The sequence below is a fragment of the Suillus subalutaceus genome (assembly GCF_016647625.1).
Source record: "Suillus subalutaceus strain FC151 chromosome Unknown DFJ58scaffold_2, whole genome shotgun sequence".
In the NCBI taxonomy this organism is placed as follows: Eukaryota; Fungi; Basidiomycota; class Agaricomycetes; order Boletales; family Suillaceae; genus Suillus; species Suillus subalutaceus.
In genome coordinates this window covers 893,515-908,426 of record NW_024540251.1, presented here as the reverse complement: position 1 = coordinate 908,426, position 14,912 = coordinate 893,515, and the positions used below count along the sequence as shown (strand labels likewise).

The window sequence follows — 14,912 nt, the reverse complement described above, 5'->3', positions numbered from 1 at the left end:
TTCATCGGATGATACCTCAAAATTAGTTGTATGACAGAGAGATGCAAACAGCGAAACATCCAAGGGTCCAACCGTTTCACTAAGCCATATTTCCTCGACACGTCGCTCAAGGGCGGGACTCGGGGTGTAGCTAACGAGTTTTCGACGTCAAGGCCCCTTGGGAAACCAATGGATAGATCCTTTTCCCCCTCTTCGTTATTTCACCTCAGGAGCGCGTCGGTATCTTCACTCTCGTCTAGCTCCGGGAGCGAGCATGCACTGTCGTCGCTAACTCCCGTCGGTAGTTCTTCCTTGCCTTCCTTGCTAGATGGTTCATTGGATCGCAAGAGGCCCAAAACAACGCGTTGCGTATATCCCCCAGCGGCCATGCGCCCCTTGTTCCGCTTCTCTACCATCCCCATACCTGAAGCGAGCACACGGCCAAGGTCCTTAAGTGGCCCAATAATGGTGACAGCGCTTGCATTGCGGCTACATGAACGCTTTGCACCTATAACCTTAGTGTCCTCGAGGATATTATCACCTTGGACATTCTCTTGATCTTGTGATAGGCATGGAGAAAGTTTCTTATCGTGGTGCACCTGTCCTACGTGATTGCGCGTGAGTGTGACGCCGAGGACCTTGCCAGCTTTGTGATCTGGTTTACTGAAGGCCTTTCGTTCGGCGGGGCTTAGTTTGTTGGCAGAGGAGAGCGCCAGAGCATCGGTGATGCCCATCGAAGTGGCGCTATCGCTGCGCGTCATAGCTGTTGTGGTGGACATCGTTTCCATGATAATGCAGAGTATGACTCGAGTCAAGGAAGAGCGAACGATTTGGGGTGGCCTCCACGGACACTGAGGCGCATATTTATATCCCGAATACTGTGGACGGCTTTAACCACCGTCCACAGTGTGGAAGGCCAGTGGTTGCGTCTTTGTTCATCGCGCTCCAGTGCGCGTGTTGTCTCACGTGACTGTGGCCCTAAATGTACACAACAGAGCGGCATCACTGAAGTACTGACGGGCGCACCCACGTTGGACTCGTCCTGACAGATGCCTATCGCATTATGATTCGCAATCATTAACTCCGCTATAGTATGATTGACGCTCGATACAGCCTTTAAGGTGCTATTTTTGCGACTCTTTATCCGAAGGGGTATCTATCTCTGGTGCCCCCGGTGGGTATAGGTGGGGGTACCTGAGGGTGATACACCGGGGTTTATGCTATTCGCTATGTGCTACGTGCCAACGACTTATCAAGCAAACTCACACCTCTTGGCGCCTATAATCCTTCCCCATGCTCTTCAGTCATATTCTCGCTTTAGGGATATCGTGCATCATTGTCCTGCTTGTCGTTTCGGGTCTGACTCGCAGACGTGTCTACCCTTTACCTCTACCGCCTGGCCCTCGTCCGTTACCAATTTTGGGTAACGCGCTGCAATTGGATACTAAACGACCTTGGCTCACATATACTGCGTGGGGAAAGACATATGGTTGGTAGCAGATCAATGACCACTTTACCAAACTCTTGGATTCAATTTTATATCTAATCATAGGAAAAATCATTCACTCCCGCTTACTTGGGATCGAGTTTATCATCATAAACTCCGAAACCATTGCGCGGGAGTTGCTGGACAAGCGTTCTGCGAATTACTCTACTCGCCCCGTTATTCGCACCAATGAATTGTATGCATTGCCGGTTTTTATTCGAATTGTCCTTCATCCACTGACAATGCAGAGCTGGACTGGCTTTCAATACTGTGCTCCTTCCATATGGCGAGACTTTACGGCGACATCGCAAGATCTTCCATCAAGTCCTCAGGGCCGAAGTCTCGGATTCGTACCATGAGATGTACTCTCGCCACGCAAACGATCTAGTCATCAATCTCTTGAATGCCACTAGTGACCTGCGACAACAGACTGAAGGGTTCGTACCCAATTCAGTGGTGTCGTTGTGATGTATGGTCCAGTTGACAAAATCCTTGTGACAGATACACGGCATCCCTAATCATGGCCGTGACATACGGATATCTTGCTCATGGACATGAAGATCCATTTCTTACCCGCGCACACGAACTCTTTCATATTGGCCAACGTATTGTGTCTCCCGAGAAGGCTGCCATGTTCACAGCATTTCCTTTCCGTGAGTGCCTCTGTTTACTACATAATTTTGAGCATTCAGCATGAGGTTGCAGTTGAAAAGCTGCCATTTTGGTGCTTCGGTGGAGCACTTGCCCAGATGGGACGCAGCAGAGAATTAGTTCAACAGCTTTTGAACGAGCCCTTTGACGAAGTGAAGGCCCAGATAGTATGTTTTCGCAGATTTGTGGATGTAAATTTCACCTCATCCGTTCGCGTGAAGGCAAATGGTACTGCTTCACATTCATTAGTCGCTGACTTTCTCAATCAAGTTCACGACTACGCTGACGAAGACACGATGAAGGCTGTTGCGACGACGGGATATATGAGTAAGATTTCTTTCTACCAAGACTGAATTCATCCATTGACGCGAATACGGCATCTTAGCTGGCATGGAGAGCGTAAGTCGCTACCCAAGATCCTGATTTCTACTTTGATGTCCCGCAGACTGCATCTGCATTGCAGTCATTTTTGCTGGCTATGGTGCTCTATCCTGACGTCCAAGCCCGTGCTCGTGCAGAAATTGATCAAGCTGTGAGGCATGATAGAATGCCGTGCCTTGATGATAGGGCGTCACTGCCCTACCTTGATGCCATTATCCGCGAGGTCCTGAGATGGTATCCTCTTGGCCCCCTAGGTCAGTCTGCACAATTATAACTCTGAATAATTGACCCCCGGCACAGGAATTCCACATGCGACATCAAATGATGATGTTTATGACGGGTACTTTATACCCAAAGGTTCGAAGTCGTATGAATCGAGGTTGCCGTTGACTCATCTGTAGTTCGATCAGGTGCGATAGTAATAGTTAATCAGTGGTATGTCACGGCGGAGTCCATATAACGGCGGCTTGAGCTAAGCATGGCTCAGGGCAATATCTCGGGATGAAGACATATATCCCGATGCATCACGCTTCGATCCCAGCCGCCATCTAACGGTTGACGGGAAGCTGAAGGACCCTTTCGTCAACCATTTTGCCTTCGGTCATGGTAGGTGAATATTCCACACTTGTCATCCATCTTCAATTATTCACCGACCCTCGCAGGCGTATCTGTCCCGGTAGGCTGATCCATGGCTCATCTGGCAGTGATGAGGCTGATAAATTGCCTTGGCAGGTCGTTGGTTTGCAGAGAACAGTCTGTGGACTGCAGTTTCTGCCATACTCGCCGTCTTGCGCATCGATCATGCCAAAGACTCGAACGGGGACAGGATTGAGGTGAAGCCGGAGTTCAGTACCGGCATAGTGATGTAAGTGGCCTAGTATGCATTAAAGGACCTGCGGTTGACCCTGCCGAAGTCGTCCTGAACCATTTCTCTGCTCGTTTGAAAGCGTGAACACAGCGAGAGAAGGACATCTTCGAGCGATGATGAATTCGAAGTAGGCTCCGTTTGTACTTGCGGTGGTCTGTCATATAATAGCACGTGAATGTACCACAGCAGAGTGCACTGAGTGGCAACGTTTTACGGCCTCTGTCTGTCTCTTGGCATGAACAAGATAATCGCTTTCAAGTCCGTTGACTCTTCAAAACAAATCTGATCCGCAGTGAAAACTCTGATGGGAGACGTGAGCAAAGTAGGGAGCAGACACTATATGTATAACAACAACATGTATGGAAAGCCGGACAGCGCTTTGTTACCACCCGTGACATGGGCCAAAAATGGTAGTCACAAGTTGAGGACTCCGTACTAAAGTTGCCGCAGTCCGGTTCTGAACCCTCAGGACCGGTTCTGAACCTCGAACCGGACCACGGTTCGGTTCAATAACGGTCCGGTTCGAGAGTGTCCAGCAGGGGAGCGGTTCGCGGTTCGCAAACTGTCAAAGGCACATATAAGAAGGAGCGGAGGCGCCAAAAAGCAGAGTTGGCTGCTCAACGGACAGCACAGAAGAAGCGCTTGATGGATGATGCAGCGCGGGAGGTGCAGAAGCGCAATTCAGAGTAGCTAGCAACGAAAATTTTATTATAGCATGGATTTTTGGTTCAGAACCGGTCCGAACCTGAACAGAACTGCATAGAACCGGTCCGTCGTCGAACCAGTGGTCCAGGTTCGGGTCCGGCAGAAATGCATACCTAGCTAGCGGTTCGAGTTCAGGTTCAGATGAGATGTGCCCGAACCGGACCTGAACCGGACCACGGCAACTTTACTCCGTACACCTCTAAAGAGATTAATGCGATCGACAACCTGTAGGTTCCATAGTATAGCGCGGCTGTCCGGCTTTTTGTCCTGCAGTTACAGTGTCATATTGTGACGGCGCCGGTGCTAGCCCCCGACTTGCTTATTCTTGGCATGTTTTGTCCATGTGTTCATCGAATTAATCGCAAACTAGTCTTTATTTCATTTTTGGTAAATGATTGCTAATCCCATGTGATTCTACTGTCAATGCATGATGCTTTTCGACTCGTAACCGAATGAGTCTGATAATCTTGACCAGTCTTAGCAGCTAAGCCAAACGTGACAGGACAAACAATCTTTTCCTTTTACCACGCCTTGAACATTCACTCATGGATGGATTTTTCAAGGCCTATATTGAGTAGAAATAGCTAACCGTTTGGCACCAGAACGGATTAGAAATCTGCTCTCTTGTGGTGCGGATTCGAAACCTGTCGACATGGACAGTTCTTCGGAGGTTCGTCTAAACTTGGCCAGCAAGCGTCCTGGCCCAAGTGGTTAACACAACAGAATCAAATTCTCTTGTAGTTCGCAGGTTCGAAACCTGCCTAACAACAGGGTTTTTTTCTATCGGAACACGCCTTGAAGATTCACTCATGGACAGTTCCTCGGAGGTTCATCTCAACTTCGTCCTCGCCAAAGTGGTTACCACAACGGAATCAAAATCCGTTTCTCTTGGACTACGCAGGTTCGAAACCTGCCGAACAACAGGGTTTTTTTCCTATCGGAACACGCCCAATTCCACGGAGCAACTTCGCCCTGACTGAAGTGGTTACTGCAACATAATCAAAATCTGTCTCTTGGACTGTACCAGTGCAGGTCCAAAATCTGCCAACGATTTTTTTTTTCCCTCCGAACACGCCTTGAAGATTCGCTGATGGACAGTTCCTGAGAGGCTCATCTCAACTCCGCCCTGGCCCAAGTGGCTACTGCAACGGAACCGAAATCTATCTCTTCGGCTGACACTACTAGTGCAGGTTCAAAACCTGCCAACGAGGTTTTTTTCTCTCAGAACACGCCTTGAAGATTCACTGATGGACAATTCCTCGGCGGTTCATTTCAACTTCGCCTGACCAAAGTGGTTACTACAACATAATCGAAATATGTTTGTGTCGGACTTGCGCAAGCTCGAAACCTGCCCAAGACATGTTTTTTTTTATCAGAACACACTTTGTCATTCACTCATGGACGGATTCCTCGGAGGCTGATCTTAACTGTTCTTAACCAAGTGGTTACCACAACAGAATCAAAATCTGTTTCTCTTGCAGTCGGTTCGAAACCTGCTGACAACATTTTTGCATGTATAGATCCTCAAACCGTCTCAACTAGGCCCAGTCATTGCACTGAAACCTCCTTTTCATGTGATAGTCTGTCCATGAAATTTTGAAATATAATCCACCTTCACGCCTCGTGCGGATCGTCTCAGAAACATTAGGTATATCCCTGAGATGTGTACGTACAAACCTAGATTCTCGACGGAGTAACCAAAACTGTCGGGATGGAGCTCGAGGCCAGAAGAACGCACGCAAGCTAAGGACAGAGTGAGTCTGACGGTCAGGCAGATGATGTAACCTCCCCATCATCGCTAAAGTCTCATCGATGAACACTTCTTCGGTCGTTGGCTCTTCCAAAGCGACTGAGGATGATTCGAAAGCTAAAGGTAGGAGAATTGAAAGTGGCAGACCGAGCCATATCATTCTGATACGTGTAGTTTGTGTGCGCTCCTGTTTTGTGTTGATGCGGGGCGGAACATACTTTCGATTGCCGCAGCAAGACCCGGGCAACTGAACGGAGATATCAATAGAGAGGTCAACGAGAAAACTCGTTCATGCGAAGCAGGCTTAGATACGACGGACACAGCATCGCCTGCAAGTCGCTGATCCATTGTGACCAACAAGGCAGGAGGGACCAAAGCCAATGGCGAAGACAGAGCAGAAGACGAGGACGCGGCCATGTAATGATGTGAACAACGACGGAAGGCAAGAAAGCCCTTCAAGAAAACAAGCATTTGTAAGGAAATTGGAACAGGGGCGAGACAACAGGACAACTGCAATTCAGTCTGGTCTGTCTTGGAGAGTTTGGCACACGAGGAATTCGAGATAGCGCGCGCGCGTTTGCTCGACTGAGCAAAAGGCTCATGGAGAAGTTCAGCAGCAGAGTTACGTCTAGGAGCCACCAAACACTTATGTAAAGATAAAAAGTAAGTCACCATGCAGGAGGTCACGCACGTACTACTAGTAGTGGTGGTGGTGGCGATTATCAGCGCTCTGACCGACAGTGAGTGAGCGCGAATCATCATAAGAAAATCATCAATCAAAGATGGAGACTCGAAGCAGATCTACAGTATGGGTTGAACAATGTTCCGAATCCTGGAAAAAAATTGCTCAAAACCGAACCAAGGTCTGGTGCAAATTTGCTGACTCGGTGCACGAAGTCTTCTTACGGATGCGTGACACTGACTAAGGCAGCGCGGCTGTCTGGCTTTCCATAAACATGTTCATAGATGCATGGCATCCAGGCGACCACTACATGTCTGAGGACTACAAACGCGTGGCCAGGCATCGTACGCGCACGCAGTCTCCTCCACGATACTACTGCATAGACTTTAGTATCTCCCGCAAATACGAGGCGTCAAACACCAACCCATCAGAAGTACCCATATTTGGTGGGGATAAAGAAGCGCCGGAGTTCAAGGAAGACAACTATAAACCCCGGAACCCCTTTCCAACTGATGTTTGGTATTTTGGACATGCTATTCAAGAAATATTTCTCGATGTAAGGCGCAATAACGACTTCTCATCTTGCATATCCTGATTTTGACGCAACAGCGCTACTCAGGTGTAGAATTCCTGAACGGTCTATTATCGGACATGATGCACTCGATCCAGCACAACGTCCGAATATGGACGAAGTTTTTTCTCGATTCCAGGTTCTGCGTCAGGGCCTCAGTAAATGGAAATTGTGACGTTCCCGGGTGGCTCAAGCGCTCATCATGACGATAGCTCTCTTTTTGATCTTCTGGCCCACTGGGTACGTCGCATTCAGTACGCAGTACGCAGGATTCCCCCAACCCATACCGATTGGCGAGTTCGACGTCTCGCTAGTTCAACTCCACCTCGCCCATGTTCCCATCTCGCAGTTCAGTACTCTCGATGGTGCACTTCGTGACATTAGATTGGACGTGTATAAAGAGAATATAATACACCGTGGCCTCGTTATGTTAACCATACTTGGATGCCACCCAAGCCTCGATCAACCCAACCTACAACAAGACGCTCTGGCCCATTTTATGGCTATGGACAGGCCTCGCGGTTGTGTGTTCGATTCATACTAACACATCTCTTTGCTTGTCCCTCGCCCCTCACCTCACTCCAAACCTCAATCAACCCAACTACAACAAGACACTCTAACTTGATTCTGACCCATTTTACGGCCACGAACATGCTTCGCGTTTCTTAAGGGGTACACTTGAAAAATTATTCATTAACGTCACTGCTACATGCTAGGAAACAAATGACACGACGTCCGAAGATTAACTGGCACGTCAACAACGAGATGGTAATGGAAACAGTGCAAAGTTGAAAGAGAGAAGAACAACGAAAGTCACGGAGGAGCAAGCATGCGGGAAGTGAGGATAAGTATGTCGAGGCCCTCATGTAGCTGTAACATTAAACTGAAGCGAACATGTCGAGTAGAGTCTGGGGTCTTTTCGTTGTGAATGCCATGAGGCACCTCAACGGTGTTCGAACTTTGTTGGCTCAGGGTTTGCAGTTACTCGGAGGAACTGAGTAAGATCCGACTGGACGACTTCCCGCAGCGTTGTTCTAGTTCTAAACGCCTCATGTCGCTGTCATACGTTTCAAGTCCGCACGTCAACTAAAAGCTCAACTGACCCAGCTCTAGATTGTGATATCTAGAAGGCCCCTCTCTAGATTCAAATCACATTGTAAATCGCTTTCAAACTCCACCATCAGGAAAAAACAAATTTTGTGGGAGCCCTGGTGAGAGCTATGTAGCACTACATAGCTACCATAGTTCTATGTACCTAATGTAGCCGTGACTCAGACTATATAGATCTACAGCGGGCTACAGCAGAGTACAGCAGACTACAGCGGACACTTGGAGGCACAATAGTCAAATTGAAGTCTGTAGTCAATAGTAGCTGAGTAGCAACAAAATTAATCAATAGCGGACATGCAGAATGTATCAAGGTCAATAAAGCTATTTAAGTAAAAATCACTTGCGGACTCATAGACATTTGCGCTAGTCCATCCACGGTCAACAGCTTGTCCCATCCTCGGAATAAGATGGCAAGGACGAGCGATTTCATCAACGTGTATCACCGCTGCATTCCGGTGCAGCCGACGAGTCGAAACACGACAATTGGTGCAGGCCAGATGAGCGGTCCGGCTCCCTGAGTGGTGTGAACCACTCAATGTAAGCTAAGGCTCGCGAGTAGGTCCCAAATTGACGCGGCAGAGTGAAAATAACGCGAACCTGTCCCACTCGCATACCTAGTAAAATATTAACATGAATTTTTTGACGGCTCAACAAATAGTTAGTACTCACCTTCTAAAGTGCGCGGCTGAATGCCATTGCTTGTCAGGGCCATATCAAACTTAGCGGGAGATCCAGGCTTGCGTCCACGTCCAGGAAGCACTTCAGGCGTGGCTCTAACACGCCACTGCCTCGGTGATTCACTGATGAGTGGATTAGGTGGAGCAGTGATTACTACCTGTCGAAATACGTCGAAACGGTCTTGCAGACCAGGGGTAATGATAGCGTGCGGCATGTGGTTGCGCAGAAACAACTTAAGGGCTGGGAGGAACATGGACGCACCATGTGCAGTGACGAGGTGCTGAACTGAACGCTGAGGGTATGCAGGCGTCTTAGCGAGAGAGTGGACCGTTCGTTGCTCAGGGAGGATGGGAAGTGTATTGACAGGGACAGTGTCCGGCCCTTCCATCTCTGAGTCCGAGTCCGAGTCATATCCACGGTCACGAGTGAAATTGGTTGGTGCCGACTGAGACTGTTCCAACAGCCAGTTGAGGTAGGAACCATGCAGGAAGACTGCCTCCTGGCGCTGGAGCCATAAGGCCATCTGTTCTTCATAGTCCCGCTTGTTACTGGCGCGATACACTTCTTTGGCAAAGTCGATGTGCAAACGTTCTGGAAGTTCGCTGTTAAAGCTGTCTGTAGCACCAAACAATAGGATAGACTGAACGTAGTGAGAGAGCTGATGTAATTTGGGAATATTAAAATGGTCGCGAATATCGAGTTGCTGCAAGACGTCCTTGTTGGCGTGAAATATCGCCAGAGCGCGTTCCAGGCCATTGAGGGATTCAGTTGAGTGAACTTGAAGCTGAGCATAGTACGAAAAATCTAGAAGTGCTCGCGCAACTACTAACACTTGGCTGGTAAGCAAACGAAAACAATCACGTCAGCACCAACCTCGTGCTTAGCAACAATTGAAGCTTACCTAGGCACAGCGCCAGCAAGTAGCCCAACAAACACACGCTGCATCTCTTTGTGTTCTGTCCCCGTCCACTGCTTTACCATAGATATTCCCTTCTTGAAATGCCTAAGACCGGGATAATCAGGCATCGCTTTGAACCGTGCGTCCATTTCTTCTTCGCCAACAATATCAAGGCACCACTTAACTAAATGGTCCTTGAAGATGCCTTTGTGGAGTTGGTGTAGGAGGTCGGGGTGTAAAGGCCAGGAAGATGTTAGAGTGGGGGAGATTAGCCCAAAATGGAGCATAGACGGTGCGTAGTCCAAATTCCTCAAATTCAGCAGGATGGTGACCAGTCTTTCGCTTCTCTAATATCCCCTTTATGACTGCAGGATCCCGCATCGGCGAATCCAGTGGATCGCCTCTTTCATCCGCCGCAACTACACATTTTGGACAGCGGTTTTCCTTGCAACACGCCACCAGACACTGCTCTGGAAAGTCCGCTACATACGTGGCAAGGATCGGATACACTCGACGGATCAACGCATCAGCACACACCATTTCAGCGCCGTCTTCACCTGCAGCAACAAGGGGCTGAAGGAGGAGGGACATGCAATGATGGAATAGTCAGTAGTTGGCGAGGGAGCGTTCATCAGGTGTAAAGCAGTCAAGCTTTCCTGAAGGTAGGTAACCAATCAGGACTGTCGCTCTTGCTGACGTTTGCCGCCGTTTTTCTTTAGCAATGTTTCCTATAGAGAGGTACACAGGATATGCCGTTTGTCGCCTTGGAATTGCGACAGACTCGTTTTGTCTGTTGCAAGAATAATTGGCGCAATGGTTGCTCCTTCCAGCACCTTTTTCTGGACAACACAGGTCAGTGCTTGTCATTTTCGATGTTTTTTTTGATATGGTGCTTACTTGCATGTCACACCACCAATCTGCAGTCCACATGTCGTCTATTCACCCGGTGGAGTCCTGCAGAGTCCGTGTATGCGCGAGCAGGTGTGTACACCATTTGATCCTTGAACAAAGGATTTCCGATCAAGTCCTTGATGCACTCTACAGGATTGCGCATCCACAGTTCAACATCTTCATGCAACGGTTCGCCTTTTTCGTCCGTTCTATTTCCCTGAACGCTAATCTTCTTACAGCTCCAGGCGGCTCCATGCGGGAGTTCATCAACCTTCTTGAGGAATGATTGGTTGTTGTGGAATGAAGCTTGCATTCGGTTTCGGGTCTATCACGCTGGTCAGTACATTTTTTCGGTGCTTGATGCCAAACTTACAATCGGTAACTTTAGAAATTCATCGGTTCGAGTCTGCCCAAGGCTTTTTACAAGCCACTCAGCGAGACCCCACTCTTCCCTGGCAGCTAAAGTCAGGCAGAGGCCATCAACATGAAAGGGTACGTACTCGTCACAAAATGGAGCCCACTCGTCCTCACCCATGCCTTCCTTGTACTTCCGGTATCGTTCAAATTCAGTTTCCCCTTCCGCAGTGCCCATCCACCATCAGAACATTGCTTGAAATAGCGCCCCACCCACCCCTCCCACTACCTCACCTTTGTCAGCGACATCCTCGACCGTCACACGCCGACTTTTTGGTGCTGGCGGATTAAGTTCATCAGCCTCGAAAGAGTTGGACCGTGAGCGGCGAAGTGGGGAAAATGAGTTGCCAGCATCGTCGTTCTCCATAGAAGGTGCGTTGTCTTCCAAGTCTTTTTCTTCAATCGTTAACTCCCATGCCGTTCTGCATTTAGGCCGGTTAGCTATGTGTCTCTTGATGCCCCCCCTCGTAGGGAACTCCTTGCCACAAAATGTACAGCAGTGCGACATAGTATGTGAGTTGGTGAGTGTTTCGCCCTGGTCTTAGGTGACTTGTCTCATTGTAGTATGCCCTTTTTTTTTCAATGGCCTGGTCTAGACTTAAACTGGGCGCAGTTACCGGGCGCCCGCCACAACTAGATCCAAGCACCACACCACACCACACCACACAACCCTTAATGAGTTGGACTCGATCAGTATGCCAAAGTTACGGCCTCGTTTAGACTCAATCCATGCGCCAAGTCGCAACCAGGTACGGGTTTTTTTTTTTTGAGGATGATCCATGAGGTGTGCTTACCCTGGTCATTCCGTCTACAGTAAGATAGGCAAAGATCCTGCCTGCCATTCTGCTTACCCTGCCATTCCGTCTACAGTAAGATAGGTATGTGCTCTTATTCTGACCGGTTTGAATGATACTTACATCTTGCCTAGTTCCCAACACAATTCCGTCTACAGTAAGATAGGCAAAGATCCTGCCCGCCATTCCATCTACAGTAAGATAGGCAAAGATCCTGCCATTCCGTCTACAGTAAGATAGGCAGAGATCCTGGTCATTTCATCTACAGTAAGATAGGTACGTGCTCTTATTCTGATCGGTTTGAATGATACTTACATCTTGCCTAGTTCCCAACACACAACCTCCATTACAATCTTCCTCGTCTAGCGAGAGAACAAGATCGAGAGAGCCAATGACCAATTCTAGTATGTTAATTCTCGTCTCTGATACTAGCTAATTTGATGTGCTACGTTAGTTTGGAAATACCATGGGCAGGCCAGAAGTACCTCTAAAAGCTGCGCCCGTTTGGCTTCCTCACACTGTTTCACCTCCGCATCCCAGCGCTCAACGACGAGCCTTCATATGCTCGCTTGTAAGATACTAATAGCTGGGCCTGGTGCTATTTCTAACAGTTGCAGTTTTTTTGCTTGCTTGCAGGCCTTCACTTCTGCCTCCCAACGCTCCAGAATTAGGTTTCGTATGTAATTCTGGGAAGCTGTGACAGGGCCAGGTGTTTGACGAAACGGAGGGCGCAGGAACATGGGCTCTGCATCAGGCCTTTTGAGCTTGGGTCTGCAAGCCGGTGAGTCTTTGAGTGTAACGTGGAACGGCAACTAACCTTTTGACGTCAATCTTCGTGTCTTCACAGCCAGCCTCTTTGCGACCAGCAATTTGTGACATCGGGCTGCAAGATTCGTCAGAGCACAGTGAGTTTTGAAGCAAGCTCCATACCGTTTTTTTGACGAGTCGGGGGTATTCATAACAGTGAAAATAAATTGTGACGGTATGATCATACCTTTTTATCGTCCCTCTCGTTTGACACAGCTTTCAGCCCTTCATTCTTCAAATCAACAATCAACGAACTATTAAGGTTCAATTGTGAGTTATTTGTCTGTTTCGCAGTGGTATAAATTGTGCTGACCTGCTGTGTACTTTGACTAGACAACCATGGCACCTCGTAAGCCTACCTCCAAGCCAAAGCGCGCCCCCTCACCACCTGCCGCAAAACAGCAGGTGCACACTGCAAGTGGTCGAGAGCGGCAACCAACTGAAAAAGAGAACTACCGTTGTAAGTACCAGCACATTATGTTCCGCTCACTCACCATCTCGTTCTACAGTCAGTGAATCCCAACATGTTGTCCATCGCCAAGAAATCAAGGAAACCCGGACGGCAAAACAGAAGAAGAAGGCCTTAAAGGCTGCCTACCAAGGGCATCCTGATGTCTTCGAGAAAGAGCCGTCAGAGCTCCTTAGCGACATGGACAGGCAAGAAGACACAATGGTACGAGCTTTTGTTTTCTTTCCTCATCTTAAATCAGCCGCTGACATTTATTTTTTTCAGTTCTCTGACCACAGTGTCGATACAAGGTTGTCCAACACTAATAGCCTGACATTCAGTACAGGGAAAATCCCTCCAAGGTTGCGCAACTCATCCATACCTACAACCAAAGGACCAAAAGGTATGTTTTTACTTTATATAATTACACTACTAACCCTCCATCAAACAGCACCACATAATGTTGACGAGTCAACAGACAACAACGACGATGACGCTGCCGACGATGCTGACGATGACGACGACGAACAGTTGCCTGCAGCTCGAGGGACCAAGCGATCATTCGATGACATGTCGTATGAAGATACCATGGTGCCAAAGGTCAAGAAAAACGCTGATGGTTCGCGTCGACGCATGAAAGCCAGCGACTTTGACGAAATCTTGAAAGAGATTCTCATAACTGCTTGCTCCGTTTATCGGTGTCTCATCGTCACACAGGCACCTTTTCCGGATTCCATTGCAGCTGAGACAAAACTGGCGAAAGAGGCCTGGCATGAGGCATGTCAACTCAAAGGTGTTGACGTCAAACTGACCCCTTCGGTGGTGAACATGGTGAGCACAGTATTTTTAGTGCATTCCTGGTCTTATTCGTTCAAACTTCAAAGCTGTTGAAACGCGCTTCACACGTGCGAGGCGAACTCAAGACGAAGATGCGTCCGCTCACAGCTTCATTTCATGGCTTCCGCTCAAGTAATTCTATGGAGGTGATAAGGTCAAACCAAGATCTCGCAGAGAGATTGAAAATTGGCTCGATCTTTGTTTTCAAGGTGAGTATTCGACGGTCTACATAACTTAGTGCTGACATTGAGCAAAAGGACCCGTCATCAAAGTCAGGCATCTACAAGACCGAGTTGCTTCAACAGGGTATCAACAGCATGTGGTTCTTGAACCGAAGTGACGAGGGTGTCGTCTACCACAAATACTTCGACCCCATCCCTATCAAAACTATTGTGCTCGTGCTTACGGCTGTGAGCTGTTTTTCAAACCCCTACTTTCAACTTGATGACGCTGACAATATCTTATAGATAGAATGTTGTGTTGATGAGTGGTCGCAAGGCATCAAAGAGGACATCAAGTTCACATCTGCTGGTTATGGGACCGTCTACAACCACCATTTCAGCTCACTGCAACGCTTTGATGAGCGCACTGCGCCTTACAAACTCCTCTCAAAAATTCGTATCAATCTGCATGATACAGCGCGGTATGTTGGACTTTTATCTCACTGACTCTTCTAATGCTTGCGCTTCTCAGCTTCCACGCAGGTGTCGCATCACTCATTCCATTGTCGGCTACATCCCAGGCCCACATCGACGACGCAGCGTTTGAAGACGCTATTCGAGAGTACCAGCGTGAGGGGAAGGATGCGGCAGTCGAGGATGAGGTCGAGGAGTATGAGTATCCTAGTAGCGAGGGTGGGGATGATGAATAGGGACGCAGTGAGTAAGACATTCGTATTATGCTAGTTTTTGTTTCAGGTGCTTGAATTTAATTGTTACTACGAGGTGCTTTGGTGTGCTATA

At 48.3% G+C, this 14,912-nt stretch overlaps 6 protein-coding genes across 6 annotated transcripts; 3 read left to right on the top strand and 3 right to left on the bottom strand.

Annotated features, from left to right (window-relative positions):
• Positions 1-200: 200 nt before the first annotated feature.
• DFJ58DRAFT_866085 (uncharacterized protein) lies at positions 201-982 on the bottom strand (the record flags this gene model as incomplete). The annotated part of the gene is made up of 1 exon (XM_041394176.1): positions 201-982. Exon 1 carries the CDS (start codon positions 765-767, stop codon positions 201-203), a length of 567 nt encoding a protein of 188 aa, XP_041251021.1. The 5' UTR covers positions 768-982.
• A 290-nt stretch (positions 983-1,272) lies between these two features.
• Positions 1,273-4,055, top strand: DFJ58DRAFT_712898 (cytochrome P450; the record flags this gene model as incomplete). Its single annotated transcript, XM_041383894.1, has 13 exons — positions 1,273-1,468; positions 1,532-1,661; positions 1,714-1,902; positions 1,967-2,118; positions 2,171-2,283; positions 2,338-2,421; positions 2,562-2,751; positions 2,798-2,854; positions 2,908-2,932; positions 2,985-3,103; positions 3,230-3,362; positions 3,677-3,678; positions 4,051-4,055. The coding sequence occupies 13 exons, from the start codon at positions 1,273-1,275 to the stop codon at positions 4,053-4,055; spliced, it is 1,395 nt and encodes a 464-aa protein (XP_041251020.1).
• A 2,721-nt stretch (positions 4,056-6,776) lies between these two features.
• DFJ58DRAFT_835983 (uncharacterized protein) lies at positions 6,777-7,097 on the top strand (the record flags this gene model as incomplete). Its single annotated transcript, XM_041392269.1, has 1 exon — positions 6,777-7,097. The coding sequence occupies one exon, from the start codon at positions 6,777-6,779 to the stop codon at positions 7,095-7,097; it is 321 nt and encodes a 106-aa protein (XP_041251019.1).
• Positions 7,098-8,253: 1,156 nt separating this feature from the next.
• DFJ58DRAFT_866081 (uncharacterized protein) lies at positions 8,254-9,887 on the bottom strand (the record flags this gene model as incomplete). Its single annotated transcript, XM_041394175.1, has 3 exons — positions 8,254-8,797; positions 8,853-9,697; positions 9,763-9,887. The coding sequence occupies 3 exons, from the start codon at positions 9,885-9,887 to the stop codon at positions 8,613-8,615; spliced, it is 1,155 nt and encodes a 384-aa protein (XP_041251018.1). The 3' UTR covers positions 8,254-8,612.
• A 776-nt stretch (positions 9,888-10,663) lies between these two features.
• DFJ58DRAFT_649741 (uncharacterized protein) lies at positions 10,664-11,242 on the bottom strand (the record flags this gene model as incomplete). The annotated part of the gene is made up of 3 exons (XM_041381542.1): positions 10,664-10,975; positions 11,024-11,109; positions 11,158-11,242. The coding sequence occupies 3 exons, from the start codon at positions 11,240-11,242 to the stop codon at positions 10,664-10,666; spliced, it is 483 nt and encodes a 160-aa protein (XP_041251017.1).
• Positions 11,243-13,004: 1,762 nt separating this feature from the next.
• Positions 13,005-14,821, top strand: DFJ58DRAFT_835980 (uncharacterized protein; the record flags this gene model as incomplete). The annotated part of the gene is made up of 8 exons (XM_041392268.1): positions 13,005-13,125; positions 13,175-13,338; positions 13,399-13,516; positions 13,565-13,944; positions 13,998-14,159; positions 14,208-14,360; positions 14,418-14,593; positions 14,644-14,821. 8 exons carry the CDS (start codon positions 13,005-13,007, stop codon positions 14,819-14,821), a joined length of 1,452 nt encoding a protein of 483 aa, XP_041251016.1.
• Between the last annotated feature and the right edge of the window lie 91 nt (positions 14,822-14,912).